At 39.2% G+C, this 14,991-nt stretch overlaps 1 protein-coding gene across 1 annotated transcript; it reads left to right on the top strand.

Annotated features, from left to right (window-relative positions):
* Positions 1-303: 303 nt before the first annotated feature.
* On the top strand, positions 304-13,500 carry LOC122834519 (myosin heavy chain, fast skeletal muscle-like). Its single transcript, XM_044123025.1, has 41 exons — positions 304-406; positions 528-565; positions 660-870; positions 966-1,109; positions 1,340-1,496; positions 1,663-1,690; positions 1,779-1,890; positions 1,985-2,077; positions 2,311-2,374; positions 2,456-2,554; positions 2,633-2,736; positions 2,865-3,003; positions 3,189-3,307; positions 3,387-3,536; positions 3,613-3,783; positions 3,880-4,183; positions 4,314-4,387; positions 4,972-5,059; positions 5,486-5,603; positions 5,693-5,816; positions 5,893-6,029; positions 6,365-6,620; positions 6,704-6,946; positions 7,022-7,198; positions 7,287-7,432; positions 7,538-7,628; positions 7,889-8,278; positions 8,357-8,483; positions 8,592-8,710; positions 8,800-8,996; positions 9,080-9,263; positions 9,353-9,518; positions 9,651-9,775; positions 9,852-10,160; positions 10,245-10,448; positions 10,626-10,751; positions 11,333-11,503; positions 11,637-11,741; positions 12,894-12,989; positions 13,150-13,281; positions 13,380-13,500. The coding sequence occupies exons 3-41, from the start codon at positions 667-669 to the stop codon at positions 13,398-13,400; spliced, it is 5,814 nt and encodes a 1,937-aa protein (XP_043978960.1). The 5' UTR covers positions 304-406; positions 528-565; positions 660-666; the 3' UTR covers positions 13,401-13,500.
* Positions 13,501-14,991: the final 1,491 nt, after the last annotated feature.

The raw sequence follows: 14,991 nt of genomic DNA, 5'->3' as shown, positions 1-14,991 counted from the left end.
CTTTATGGCTGTACCCCCAGACTGTGTCTTGATACTCTTGAAGCTAGCAGCTGAAGACACATTTGTTCAGACTGGCTTTCAATTTCTTTTCTTTTATTTAATATCACATGTGTACTGCTTTATTTCTCCTTTTGTTTTATCTTCTGCGTTTTTATATCTTATATTTTGTAAAACACTTTGTGGTTTCTGACCTGGGGTTTCAGTTAATAATTGTTTTGGCATTACATCGGATAGAGTAACACCACTGGTGATGGAGAGATGTAGAGGACATCTGAGATCATGTATCTGGAGAAGGATAAGTGACCCTAAAAGGAGAGCTGTTCCTCCTTGACTGCCAGAGATTTCAGTATAAAACAAAAGCTCCCAGTTCACTCTGAAGTTCAGGACTGACCGGCTTCCAGAAAAGGTGAGTCTTCAATCATACTTTTGAAGTTATTTGTGCTTAAAATTTATTTTATATGTGAACATTCTTGGTAGTTTGATGAGCTTGAGTTTTTTTTTCTTTTATGCTTTCAAATCTTTCTTAGTATCCACACACCAAGTGCATCACTGAAAAACAAACAAGGTAAATTCCATACATCCGATGCCAGAACACCAGAAAAAACTAAAACCAAGTAATTTTAAAAGAAATTATGTTTTGGTTTTACTTACTTTTGCAGTGGAGCCATGAGTTCGGAACCGGAGATGGAGTGTTTTGGCCCGGCGGCCATATACCTCCGGAAACCAGAAAGGGAGAGAATCGAGGCTCAGAACACTCCCTTTGATGCCAAAACAGCTTACTTTGTATCAGAACCAGCTGAGATGTATTTGAAGGGTAAACTAGTGAAGAAGGAGGGTGGCAAAGCCACGGTAGAAGTTCAGGGTGGAAAGGTAGGTGGATACACTTAGTGAAAAATGATAGGTCTATCTGTTCGATGTTTATTAGAAACTAGAACTTTACTCACATGCAATGCTGTTTTGTGCAGACCATCACTGTAAAGGAAGATGAAATCTTCCCCATGAACCCTCCAAAGTTTGACAAGATTGAAGACATGGCCATGATGACCCACCTCAGTGAGCCCTCTGTGCTGTATAACCTCAAAGAGCGATATGCAGCATGGATGATCTACGTAAGAACATTTTATGAATTAAGCTAAAGACTTGTAGCACTTTTTGTTATACCCATAGCAGTTCATAACTTAATTCTTATTGGGGCAAAAGACATTTATTGCTTCACTCATGTTATTTCAACAGATTTCATGCAGCCACTTAATCACTTCAATTGGCTAACAAGGAGAAGTTTATGGACCAACTTAGAGATGTTAACTTGGGTATCTATTTAAATTTGTTTCTTTCACAGACCTACTCTGGGTTGTTCTGCGTCACTGTGAACCCCTACAAGTGGCTACCAGTGTACGATGCAGTGGTTGTTGCAGGATACAGAGGGAAGAAGAGAATTGAGGCTCCTCCCCACATCTTCTCCATCTCTGATAACGCCTATCAGTTCATGCTCCAAGGTATCTGTTACACTTTTAGCTCGGACAGAATTGTGGACACAGTTAAATTTGTATGGACAAATTCACCTTTTAAGAACTTTACTTCAGTGAGGCAGCAGGATATAAGATGCTGCAATTTAATATGGAGTTGTATGGCTTTAAATTGCTTTTTTTTTTCTTCCAACAGACCGTGAAAATCAGTCAATCCTGATTACGTAAGTCCCACATATTGTCAGATATAAGAGATTACTGACATTAATTGCTTTAGTATTCCTCTAATTAAACTTTATATCTTCAAACCAGTGGAGAATCTGGTGCAGGAAAGACTGTGAACACCAAACGTGTCATCCAGTACTTTGCGACAATCGCAGTAGCTGGTGGAAAGAAATTGGAACCAATTCCTGGAAAAATGCAGGTGAGCTGGAAAAGTCTTGTATATATCTCTCATACCACTGAAGACATGAACGGCAGAATACAAATACATATGTGTTTTGTAACTTTATTTAAAGGGTTCGCTGGAAGATCAAATCATTGCAGCCAACCCCCTGCTGGAGGCCTATGGTAATGCTAAGACAGTGAGAAATGACAACTCATCTCGCTTTGTAAGTTTCCAAAGCTTTCACAGCTTAAGAAGGTTTACTTTTAAACTAGTGCAAAAGTGTTATATCTGCTTGCTCTTTTAAAAAGCACTGCATTTCATTGCCTATATGTTGATTGCTAATATTTTATTTGTGGAAGTTTGCAGTAAGTGTGCAGTATGATCCACAACACATATCAATCTGGTTTAAAGAAAAAAAAAAATGGAACCAACACTAATGACTCTGTGCTTATTTAGGGTAAATTCATCAGAATCCATTTCGGAACAACTGGAAAACTGGCTTCAGCTGATATTGAAACATGTATGTGTTTTAGATTTCAAAATCTGCCTTAAGATTTTATAAAAGGACAAACTGTAAAACCATTTTTGTCTTTGTTCTTAGATCTGCTGGAGAAGTCTCGCGTGACATTCCAGCTGTCTGCTGAGAGAAGTTATCACATCTTCTACCAGCTAGCAACAGGCCACAAACCTGAGCTAATCGGTAAGAAATGTAGCCTCACAGTACACAAAGTAATAATTCACTAGAGTCTGGATACTGAAATAGAAGGGTTTTTTTCAGAGGGTCTCCTCATCACCACCAACCCTTATGACTTTCCCATGATAAGTCAGGGAGAAATCACTGTCAAGAGTATCAACGACGTTGAAGAATTCATCGCCACTGATGTGAGTAAAATGTGATGAGAAGCAGAATTTCTGGAGCAGCTGACACCACCCTCAGCAAACAAGTTTGTTTAAATCTAAAGTACGACAAATGAATGATAAATCTATGGTTCTGTATGCCAACTCTTCAGACTGCCATCGACATCCTGGGTTTCACTGCAGATGAAAAATCTAACATTTACAAGCTAACAGGAGCTGTGATGCATCATGGAAACATGAAGTTCAAGCAGAAGCAGCGGGAAGAGCAGGCTGAACCTGATGGCACTGAGGGTAAGAAGCCTGAGTCATAAAAAAATATAAATATAATAAAAATAATTTGGTGCCACTGTTTTCTAGAGGAAATGTTAAAAGAGCTATGAAGCAAACCAGAATATGTTGCATTTCATCTGCATTAAGAATCCAGTTGTTTGTAATTTGCCATGTTGTAAATGCTCTTGTATTTATGTTTTTATCAGTGGCCGATAAAATCGCCTACCTCATGGGCCTGAACTCTGCTGACATGCTCAAAGCTTTGTGTTACCCCCGAGTGAAGGTCGGGAATGAAATGGTGGTCAAAGGTCAAACTGTGCCACAGGTAACAGACAATTTGAGTTTCTGAGGTTAGATTGATTGACAGAATTTTGTTCAATTATAGCATATATTTCTATCTTCAGGTCAACAATGCAGTGAGTGCTCTCTGCAAGTCTGTCTATGAGAAGATGTTCTTATGGATGGTCGTCAGAATCAACGAGATGTTGGACACCAAGCAGCCAAGAAGCTACTTTATCGGTGTTTTAGACATCGCTGGTTTTGAAATCTTTGATGTCAGTAATATTGGGATTAACCTATAAATCAGTGAATCTGCACAGTCAATATGTAACAGAGTCTGTCTTCCAACAGTTCAACAGCTTGGAACAGCTGTGCATCAACTTCACCAATGAAAAACTGCAACAGTTCTTCAACCACCACATGTTCGTCCTGGAGCAAGAAGAGTACAAGAAGGAGGGAATTGAATGGGAGTTCATTGACTTTGGCATGGACTTGGCTGCGTGCATTGAGCTCATTGAGAAGGTCAGCAACAAGCTCAGACACATACTGACCAACACAGGAAATCATTTTGATGTCTCAAGATGTCTTGATTTTAATTGCATGTTTCCATCCTGGCAGCCTCTAGGCATCTTCTCCATCCTTGAAGAAGAGTGTATTGTTCCCAAGGCAACAGACATGACCTTCAAGACCAAACTGTATGACCAACATGTGGGAAAAAGTGCTCCCTTCCAGAAACCAAAACCCGTCAAAGGCAAACCTGAGGCTCATTTCTCTCTGGTGCACTATGCTGGCACTGTGGACTACAATGTTCTTGGCTGGCTGGACAAGAACAAGGACCCCCTGAATGACTCTGTGGTACAGCTTTACCAGAAGTCATCATCAAAGCTGCTGACTCACCTCTATGCGTCCCATGCAGGAGATGGTACCATTTATATGTTTACAGTGTTGAATGTTTTGTCTCATGTTTAGAACTCACAAATCTGGTTTAATCTGCATCGTTTTATACACAAATAGTCTGTCTCTTTACTTATACCTGTGTATTTTATTTGCAGATGCCAAAGGGGGGAAGAAAGGTGGAGGCAAGAAGAAGGGAGGTTCCTTCCAAACTGTTTCAGCTCTCTTCAGGGTATATTTGAATTTTTGGATTATAACATAATGCAGTATATTTAATGAACACATAAGTTGTTCATTCTTAGTCCTTCTATAAGCCTTGCCTTAGCTACTCTAAAGTGCATCATTCATAATGTAGATTTAAGGTCATCAGTTTACAAAGTATGAATCCTCTTAGATGTAAAACAAGCAACAGCATGTAAAACTGGATATTCCCTGTAGTTCTATAAGTGTCTTTTATCTTTTTTAATTTCTTTTTTCATAACTTTCTTTTTGTTTTGTTATTTTGGACTGAACTGTATGTAGTCATAGACATTTGCAAAGTGTCAAATTCCAAAAAACCTCCTGGGTAAGGTTTGTCTGTAAAAGGTGTAGCATAAAATCTTTTGCAAAATCAAAATATGTTTCCTGTAGGTTGTTTTGCCTCTCTCTATTCATGTACCATTCTTTACTAACTGGTCCGAGTCCTTGTTATTGTGTGAAGAATTTCTTTTTGTGCTATGGGCTATAATTATGTCAGTATAAAATAGCTACCAGTGTTGTGAAGGTGAAAGTTCCCAGTTTGCAAGAAATAAAAATATTATGTTTGTCCTTTTATAGGAAAACCTCGGGAAGTTGATGACCAACTTGAAGAGCACCCATCCACATTTTGTGCGTTGTCTCATTCCTAATGAATCCAAAACCCCAGGTCAGTTTCCAAGACAATAACTATTCAAGACTTATAGACACAAATTAGACAAGTATACATCGGCAAAATGTATACCCCAATTTTGAGCACACTTGTTTTGTACCAAAAATAAGACATTTTGTCCACCCGTTTTGATAATTTATGGGGTTAGTTAATCATAGAAATGGAAAAATTTCTATTTAATTTAATTGTTTATAAACTTATAAACATGTGACATGAATTGTCACTAAAGGTTTGAACGTTTCAAACAATGATTTTGTAACATTGACAACCTGTGACTGGACCAAATACAGATGAGTTAAGAAATTTTGTGATGCACTCTGTTTCCAATAATTGTGGTTCTGATTCTATTTGGACCAGGTGATTCTCATGACCCCATGGTTAAGTTACACAGTAATTACCATTCATGTGTTGTTGTTATTTCAGGTCTGATGGAAAACTTCTTGGTCATCCACCAGCTGAGGTGTAACGGTGTGCTGGAGGGCATCAGGATCTGCAGGAAAGGTTTCCCCAGCAGGATCCTCTATGGTGACTTCAAGCAGAGGTGCAGTGTCTGTACTTATTAACTTACTATAATTTCCTCAGCTGTGTTGTTAATGTTAATGTTAATCGGATTAATGTGACCTTTTGCAGGTACAAAGTGCTGAACGCTAGTGTTATTCCTGAAGGCCAATTCATTGACAACAAGAAGGCCTCTGAGAAACTCCTGGGATCCATCAGTATTGACCACACTCAGTATAGGTTTGGCCACACAAAGGTAAATCAACAGATTTAAGATAAATCTAAATTGAAAGTGGAATAAAATGTTAATCTGATTCTGTTTTACCCCTCAGGTGTTCTTTAAGGCTGGACTGCTGGGTACACTGGAGGAGATGAGGGATGAGAAACTGGCTGAACTGGTCACAATGACTCAGGCTCTCTGCAGAGGTTATGTGATGAGGCGGGAATTTGTAAAGATGATGGAAAGAAGGTAGATTTGCCTAAGCTGGATAAAAATACAGTAATGCTAAAAGTAACAAAACATTACACTGCACACAGCTTGTATTTTTCTTAAAAGGACGTTTTAGTTCAATATTTTCTGTTAGAAAAGGTATTGCCATGTTTAGATGTATTCATAGCACTTTTCTTTAATCTTTATTGAACTTGACTTTTTATTTATGTTGGGGGTTTTTTTTAGATTAGGATTAGGTTTTTGGTCATTCGAAAAGCATTTCAGTCATCTGTTGTTTCGATAGAGCAGTGAAAAGCTTTGTTTACATTTTACAAGACTGAGCATAAGAATATTTATCTGCTTTAATCTCCAAGGGAAGCCATTTACTCCATCCAGTACAACATCCGCGCATTCATGAACGTCAAGACTTGGCCATGGATGAAGCTGTACTTCAAGATCAAACCTCTGCTGAAGAGTGCAGAGACGGAGAAGGAGATGGCCCAAATGAAAGAAGACTTTGCCAAGACCAAAGAGGAGCTGGCAAAGGCTTTGGCTAAGAAGAAAGAATTGGAGGAGAAGATGGTTTCTCTCCTTCAGGAGAAGAATGACCTGCAGCTGCAGATTCAGTCGGTAAGTATAAGACCAGAGCAATTTACTATTTGACAATGCTAGGTCACTAACACTGACAATACCTGCGGTTCATTTGAATCTAGGAGGGCGAAACCCTGGCTGATGCAGAGGAAAGGTGTGAGGGGCTCATCAAAGCAAAAATCCAGCTTGAAGCCAAAGTCAAAGAGATCAACGAGAGACTGGAGGATGAGGAAGAGATCAATGCTGAGCTGACAGCAAAGAAGAGAAAACTCGAGGACGAATGCTCTGAGTTGAAGAAGGACATCGATGACTTGGAGCTGACTTTGGCCAAAGTGGAAAAGGAGAAACATGCCACTGAAAACAAGGTTTGAGTTTATGAATCACATTACTGCTAAATGCAATTTGACCAAATTACTAAAGCCATTTATTTGTCAATGCAGATTAAAAACCTGGTTGAGGAAATGGCTTCTCAAGATGAGACCATTACTAAGCTGACAAAGGAGAAAAAAGCCCTCCAAGAGGCCCATCAGCAGATCCTGGATGATCTGCAGGCAGAGGAAGACAAAGTCAACACTCTGACCAAAGCCAAGACAAAACTGGAGCAGCAAGTGGACGATGTAAGCATCAGTGTTTTGTTTCTGTCACCAATAGTTCTGTTTTTTAAATACATGTAATCACTGACTTATTATTCAATCTTTGCACTAGCTTGAAGGTTCCCTTGAGCAGGAAAAGAAACTCCGTATGGATCTTGAGCGAGCAAAAAGGAAGCTGGAAGGAGATCTGAAACTGGCTCAAGAAACCATAATGGATCTGGAGAATGATAAGCAGCAGTCTGAAGAGAAGATAAAGAAGTGGGTAAAAAAAAGACAAGTCAAATATAAATTTGCATTTTAGCAGTTGAACTTCTGTGGAAGATAACTGAATTTCCTGCAGTAAATTTAATATTTTTTGTAAAGGAGGGACTTTGAAATAAGTCAGCTTCTCAGCAAGATAGAGGATGAACAGATCATCGGTTCTCAGCTTCAAAAGAAAATCAAGGAACTACAGGTAAGATGTAAATAGTTTGAGGACTTTGAATGTGGTGATTTGTTATTATTGCTTACAACATGAAGCATATTGTGTGTTTTCTCTCAAAACTAGAGACTGCTAAAACTGTTTCTATTCAAACAAGATACTTTAGAAAATGCGATTTCTATGCTGTCTAATTTGTACTACATCAGATATTTAGCCATTAAAACTGTTCCAGGAAGATTTTCTTGCCATTAGTTTTGATGACTCAATGTTCCATCTCCATTTTTGCATTACAGGCTCGTATTGAAGAGCTGGAAGAGGAGATTGAAGCTGAGCGAGCTGCTCGGGCCAAAGTGGAGAAGCAGAGGGCCGATCTCTCCAGGGAACTTGAGGAGATCAGCGAGAGGCTTGAGGAAGCTGGAGGAGCCACATCTGTTCAGATCGAGATGAACAAGAAGCGCGAGGCTGAGTTTCAGAAGCTGCGCCGTGACCTTGAAGAGGCCACCCTGCAGCATGAGGCCACGGCCGCATCTCTCCGTAAGAAGCAGGCCGACAGCGTGGCGGAGCTGGGAGAGCAGATCGATAACCTCCAGAGAGTCAAACAGAAGCTGGAGAAAGAGAAAAGTGAATACAAGATGGAGATCGACGACCTCTCAAGCAACATGGAGGCCACTGCAAAAGCAAAGGTGAAATTGATGAATATTTCTTTTTCAGAACTAAAAGTTGAAGAACATGTAACCTTGATTGTTATGGATGTTTTCTAGACTAACATGGAGAAGATGTGCCGCTCTCTTGAGGATCAGTTGAGTGAGCTGAAGACCAAGAATGACGAGCATATTCGTCAACTTAATGACATTAATTCTCATAAAGCTAGACTGGTGTCTGAGAATGGTGAGTGAGGAATACTTAAAATCAAATTCTTAGAAACACAAGGAACATTGTACATATATCCAGTCAGCCATTGCCTCTACCCACTTTTATTCTGCTTGTTTCATCCAGGTGAAATCAGTCGTCAGCTGGAGGAAAAAGAGTCTCTTGTTTCCCAGCTTACTAGAGGAAAACAGGCCTTTATGCATCAGATTGAGGAGCTCAAAAGACACCTTGAGGAAGAAGTTAAGGTAATAAAGCTTCCTTTGTTTTTTTTATTTAAAAAAAATTCATGTGTCACGAAAAACGAATATTCCATTTTCTGTTTTGACCTATTTAGGCCAAGAATGCTCTGGCTCATGCGGTTCAGTCGTCTCGTCATGACTGTGATCTGCTCAGAGAGCAGTATGAAGAGGAGCAGGAGGCCAAAGCTGAGCTGCAGCGCGCTATGTCCAAGGCTAACAGCGAGGTGGCTCAGTGGAGAACCAAGTATGAGACTGATGCCATTCAGCGCACAGAGGAGCTGGAAGAAGCCAAGTAAGTCTAACTTTTACTCTTATGATGATGATTTGAAATTGCAAAGGATTTGAAGTTTTTTAAATCAAATATACTCCCTGCAGGAAGAAGCTCGCCCAGCGTCTTCAGGATGCAGAAGAGTCCATTGAGGCTGTGAATGCAAAATGCGCCTCTCTGGAAAAGACCAAGCAGAGGCTGCAGGGTGAGGTGGAGGACCTGATGATCGACGTGGAGAGAGCTAATGCTCTGGCTGCAAATCTTGACAAGAAGCAGAGGAACTTTGACAAGGTTTTGTTTCTGTAATTTCAGTCCTGTTCTTACTGAGGGACACAAAGTCAACAATAGGCAACAAATATTTGACCGATTTGTGTTTTCAGGTTCTTGCAGAGTGGAAGCAGAAGTATGAGGAGAGCCAGGCTGAGCTGGAAGGAGCTCAAAAGGAGGCTCGTTCTTTGAACACAGAGATGTTCAAAATGAAAAACTCCTATGAAGAAGCTCTGGACCATCTGGAGACTCTGAAGAGGGAGAACAAGAACCTGCAACGTAAGACAAAAAGCATGACAAGACTAAAAAGCCACAGTTATAGCTCTATGCTTAGTTGATAATTGATAAAGAGTCGTGTATTTTATCTTTTTCTATTGTACTGTAACATTTTGGATTTTGATCCCTCAACAGAGGAAATAAGTGATTTGACTGAACATATTAGTGAAACGGGAAAGACCATTCATGAATTGGAGAAGAGCAAGAAAACAGCAGAGAATGAGAAAGTAGAAATCCAAACAGCCCTGGAAGAAGCTGAGGTATTTGAAAGAGCATGTTTGCCAAGAGCAATACAAATGAGGAACTCTTTAACTACAAGTTTACCTTTCTGTGCAGGCCACCCTGGAGCACGAGGAGTCTAAGATTCTCCGTGTCCAGCTGGAGCTTACCCAAGTCAAGAGTGAAATCGACAGAAAACTTGCAGAAAAGGATGAAGAGATCGAGCAGATCAAGAGGAACAGCCAGAGGGTGATGGAGTCCTTGCAGAGTACTCTGGATGCTGAGATCAGGAGCAGGAACGACGCCCTGAGAATCAAGAAGAAGATGGAGGGAGATCTCAATGAGATGGAGATACAGCTGAGCCACGCCAACCGGCAGGCGGCGGAAGCCCAGAAGCAGCTGAGAAACGTTCAGGGACAACTTAAGGTACTACAGTTCACCAAGTAGTGGCGGTTGTCTTCAAATTTGACTGGAGACAGCTTTATTGTTATTGTGTTTGTCATTTTTAAGGATGCACAACTGCACCTTGATGAGGCTGTCCGAGCACAAGAGGACATGAGAGAGCAGGTAGCGATGGTGGAGCGCAGGAACACCCTGATGGTTGCTGAGATCGAGGAGCTCAGAGCTGCTCTGGAGCAAACGGAGAGAAGCCGCAAAGTGGCAGAACAGGAGCTGGTGGATGCTAGTGAACGTGTTACACTGCTGCACTCTCAGGTATTTATCTAAAAAGCTTCCAACCTGTGACATCTGGTCTCTTTGGCTGAACTTTTACGTCTCTGAGCTACACAGTATGATTTTCACAAGTTCAGCTGCATGTTTATGATTGTCTTGTTTGTGAAAGGATAAATGAGGACAAATAAACTGAACCTGCTTACTTTTGTGTTATTTCAGAATACCAGCCTCATCAACACCAAGAAGAAGCTGGAGGCCGACTTTGTCCAGGTTCAAGGTGAGGTGGAAGATGCCATTCAGGAGGCGAGAAATGCTGAAGAGAAGGCAAAGAAGGCCATCACTGATGTGAGTTCTCTAGTTTTATATCATTGCATTGATTAGTAATGGAATTTAGCTATTACTGACACCTAGTGGCAAATTTGTAAACTGCACTCTTCATTGTAGTAAGAGCCAACTATAGATTCAGATTCACTTCATATATATTATGAAATTATTCATGCTGACTGCAGATAATGTCAGATTTTTTCTGAGAGCTGAAGAAAGATAGTTTATATTTTAAAGACTCTGAAGCTCAACTCTACAGCCCTACAGCTGTACAATTGTGATAGAACAGGTTAAGAATAGAGTAGAACGAATCTGATATATGACAAATCCCTCAACAAAGAACAGATAAATTTATAGCATTGCTGCATTAGATGTGCTGCAATGGGATTTGTTTCAACTGAAGGGTAGAAGTCAGTTTTGGTAAATTTCTACATCATTCCATTAGTTCAGTTAAATTGAATTCTTCATGTAATGTGTATTCTCTGTGTCTAATAATTGCTTTAGGAGGTCCTGCAGTCACAGCTAAAGTTTAATTAAGTAAATCTGCATTTCCGTCAAACCTGTCTAAAAATCTCAACATTTTCAATGCGTATCAATTACAGGCAGCCATGATGGCAGAGGAGCTGAAGAAGGAGCAGGACACCAGTGCTCATTTGGAGAGGATGAAGAAGAACCTGGAGGTCACAGTGAAGGACCTGCAGCACCGTCTGGAGGAGGCCGAGAATCTGGCTCTGAAGGGAGGCAAGAAGCAGCTCCAGAAACTGGAAGCTAGAGTACGTTTACTACATTATATTAGATTTTGTTTTGCTTTATTGTGCCTGTGCTTGTGATGTATATGTAGATTATTTTCTCAGTTAAAATGTGAAAATAACATCTCACTGATTTTTTTTCTTTTCTTCTGGGAAGGTTCGTGAGCTGGAGGGGGAGGTTGAGGCTGAGCAGAGACGCGGAGCTGAAGCCATTAAAGGTGTCCGCAAGTATGAACGCAGATTGAAGGAGCTCACCTATCAGGTAAGATTAAACTGTTTTTGCTTTTCTGACATGCCTAGAAATGCATTCTAACAGGCAAACAACATAAATTCTGCTTTATGTGAAAATAGTAGCTTCTGTTTTTTTCTGCTGAACAGACATGCAGAACACGTTTAGGACCCATAGGGGGCATGAGACACAATTGTTATGTCTTTGGCTGCCAGAGTGCTTAAGGCTGTCCCAACTAAAAGTAAACACCCTGATGTCATCTGTAAAGACTTACAGTACAGACCAAAGGTTTGGACACAGAAGGTGTGTCCAAAGTTTTGGTCTGTTCTCTGTAGTTTGGTGTTTCTTTTGTTTGACTTTGTGAAAGTCTGAATGAATATTGAAAAATTAAACTGGGTTTAGAAAATGTGTGAAATTGCAGACCCTAGTGTCTATTCTATTATCTAAAATTTAAAATATAGACCGAGATGAAGTGTTTTTTGTTGGATGTATGTGTAGGTAACATTCATTTAACTCACTTTAATGTCACAACTTGGGTTCACCGTTTAAGAGATCAGTAGACATAATCAGTATTTGTCTGTTGCTGTGAACACTCCTTCAATTTCACTTTTTTACAGACCACTTTAAATCAGGGTCTCAAACCTGAGCTGTGGTTCTTGAACTGAGGGATGTTCTAACTTGATTCTGCCAAACAAACTAAACTTAAACACTTTTTTATATCTATAAACAGAATAAAGGTATCACAAATATTCAACTATGTTTTGATTAGTTTAGATTTTTCAATCAAAATGATTTAATTGAATTCAGATGCCAAAAATGATTCTGAAGAGGTTCGGCGTTACGTTGTTTCAAAACTTGTGGAAATACCTGCGTATTGCATGTATACATATGTTGAGCAATTTTTTTTTCTTAAATGTTAACAGTGTTTCTAAAAAAAGTATGAAAAAGGTGAAAAATCATGAATCATGAATCAGATCATTCTGCTGCTCAGAATGATCTGCTTAGACAAACTGGCAAAAAATAGACACATTTGTTACATACACATATTGTCATTCTTCTTGGTCCTTGTTTGTTTAATAAGATAAATGAAGGATTAAGTGTTCTTTGAATCAGAATTAGACTTAGGTATTTTTGACAAAACAAGCAGTGATTAAGCGAACAGACTCTGCTGTGCACTGCTCCTAGACTGAGGAGGACAAGAAGAACATCGCCCGTCTTCAGGATCTGGTGGACAAGCTGCAGCTCAAAGTGAAATCCTACAAGCGTCAATCTGAGGACGCTGTGAGTGTGAAGTATTCGACACATGTGAAATAAATAGGTGCTACACCAACAACACCCTAACTCAAAATGTGTTAACACCAGATTACTGACAGCATACTGAAAAATGATCCGGAGAGCAAACAGCAGAGACGATGTGATAGTTTGACTTTGTGCTTTCCAGGAGGAGCAGGCCAACGCTCACCTGTCCAGGTACAGGAAGGTCCAGCATGAGCTGGAGGAGGCCCAGGAGCGAGCTGACATCGCTGAGTCACAGGTCAACAAGCTGCGGGCCAAGAGTCGCGAAATGGGCAGGGTATGATGATCTTCAGCTGCATTTCATCTTCACTTTAACTGTAATGATTTCAGCATTTCCGATCCTCTAACACGCTACTGCTTCTCGTTGATTTAAAGGGAAAGGAGGCTGAAGAGTGAACATGAAGCCGATTGAAACACAAGTCAAGAAATCATAAAATGTGATGTTTTTGTCTGATGTGTCAATTGTGAAAAAGAAATAAACAAGCAAGCAATAACATCTTTTTTGTGGTGGTCTTTTTATTTTAAGCTAGTGTAAAATAAATGTACCAGTTCCTGTGTTTATTGTCCAAAACTAAATTATTTTAATAATTCAGGTATTCACTAATGTGTAAAGGTACAACAAATGTTCTCACTTCAAAGTCAACTGGTCACTCATTCAGCAATTGGCCTTTTTGCTATTTCAAATAAAATCAACAAATAAAATCACAGACAATCAACTTAAAATCACACATAATAGAGGCAGGTTATATATCATTAGATATAAAAACAAAATATTAATTTGAAATAGACTCATTTGACTCCATGAAATACATTAGAAAAAATGTCTTCATAATCAAGTGGTGCACTTCTGAAAAACAGTAACACATAGAAATCAGAATAACTTAAATCCTAAGTTTAAAAAAAATCCTAAATACAGGTTGAATACATTTATCTGACAAGGAAACCTGGCGGTCAAGCCTCACCTGTTATCACATAAAAAATCCTCGAGCTTACACTAACTGCAAATCTCCACCTTGTGGCGATAATTTTACAGACGGTCCAAGTAACCTTACAGCTTTTATATGCGCTTCAAAGCATATGTTGTACTCTGTCAAGTTCCCAGTCTAAAAATAGACCCCCCCATTAGACACCCAAGACTCCCTGAAGCCTCTGTGCATGCCAAGACTGATGCTTTGATGTCCTTGAAGACAGAGGTTAAGAAATCAGTGTGCATCAGTGCAGATAATGGTTTATTCTTCATTTAAAACCAACCATGCAAATATGAGAGCTAATCACATCTAACAAATACATGTTATTGGTTAGATGTATTTAACAAATAATGAGAGTTTATGTTGGAAAAGACAATTTTGTAATACTTATAACTCAGATAAAGCAGCTGAGTTTCACAGCACAGACACGATTGGTTTCAACAATTTTATGGGGCTACTCTCCCAGCCACTGACACATCTGTGCAATGCCATGATTGTTTGTACAATATGCATTTAGCACCAAATTTATTTATTCAAATTATAGATTTGATTCGAGTGCAGGTTATCATTGCTGATTTTCTCAGCTGGCAGTGCAGACTCAGAACAAACACCTTAAGACTGGATGGGTTAAACTTCATTATTGGAGCTTAGCAGAAATCACAGAAAATTAAAAATGTTCTTTATGCTGTTCATAAAACAGAACTTCAGCACACATACAAATAGTAGACACATACACATCAAACTATAAAGATTTCCCCCTTTATGACTACAAAGTAGTCTGTTTTCAATTCCAAACAAATCAATATTTTAACTTCAGAAGTTAAAATATTTAACTTTGATCATCTTTGATGATCTTTTAAAATCATCATTTAAAAGATTATTTTTAAATGTATTATTCTTAAACTTTTAGAGCAAGTTTATAAGTGGGCTATTTCCTATTGAACGTATTTACAAATTTGAAATAGTGAGATTAATCTACTCTAATCACAGTAGATGATTGTATTTTTATTCACATTTTA

This window comes from Gambusia affinis, linkage group LG07 (assembly GCF_019740435.1).
Source record: "Gambusia affinis linkage group LG07, SWU_Gaff_1.0, whole genome shotgun sequence".
Taxonomy (NCBI): Eukaryota; Metazoa; Chordata; class Actinopteri; order Cyprinodontiformes; family Poeciliidae; genus Gambusia; species Gambusia affinis.
This window is presented reverse-complemented; position numbering and strand designations above follow the sequence as displayed.

Coding starts and splice junctions, on each gene's coding strand:
- LOC122834519 (XM_044123025.1), top strand. CDS start 667: ATGAGTTCGGAACCGGAGATGGAGTGTTTTGGCCCGGCGGCCATATAC. Junction 3,537..3,612: donor CTGGTTTTGAAATCTTTGAT/GTCAGTAATATT, acceptor GTCTTCCAACAG/TTCAACAGCTTGGAACAGCT. Junction 3,784..3,879: donor GCATTGAGCTCATTGAGAAG/GTCAGCAACAAG, acceptor CCATCCTGGCAG/CCTCTAGGCATCTTCTCCAT.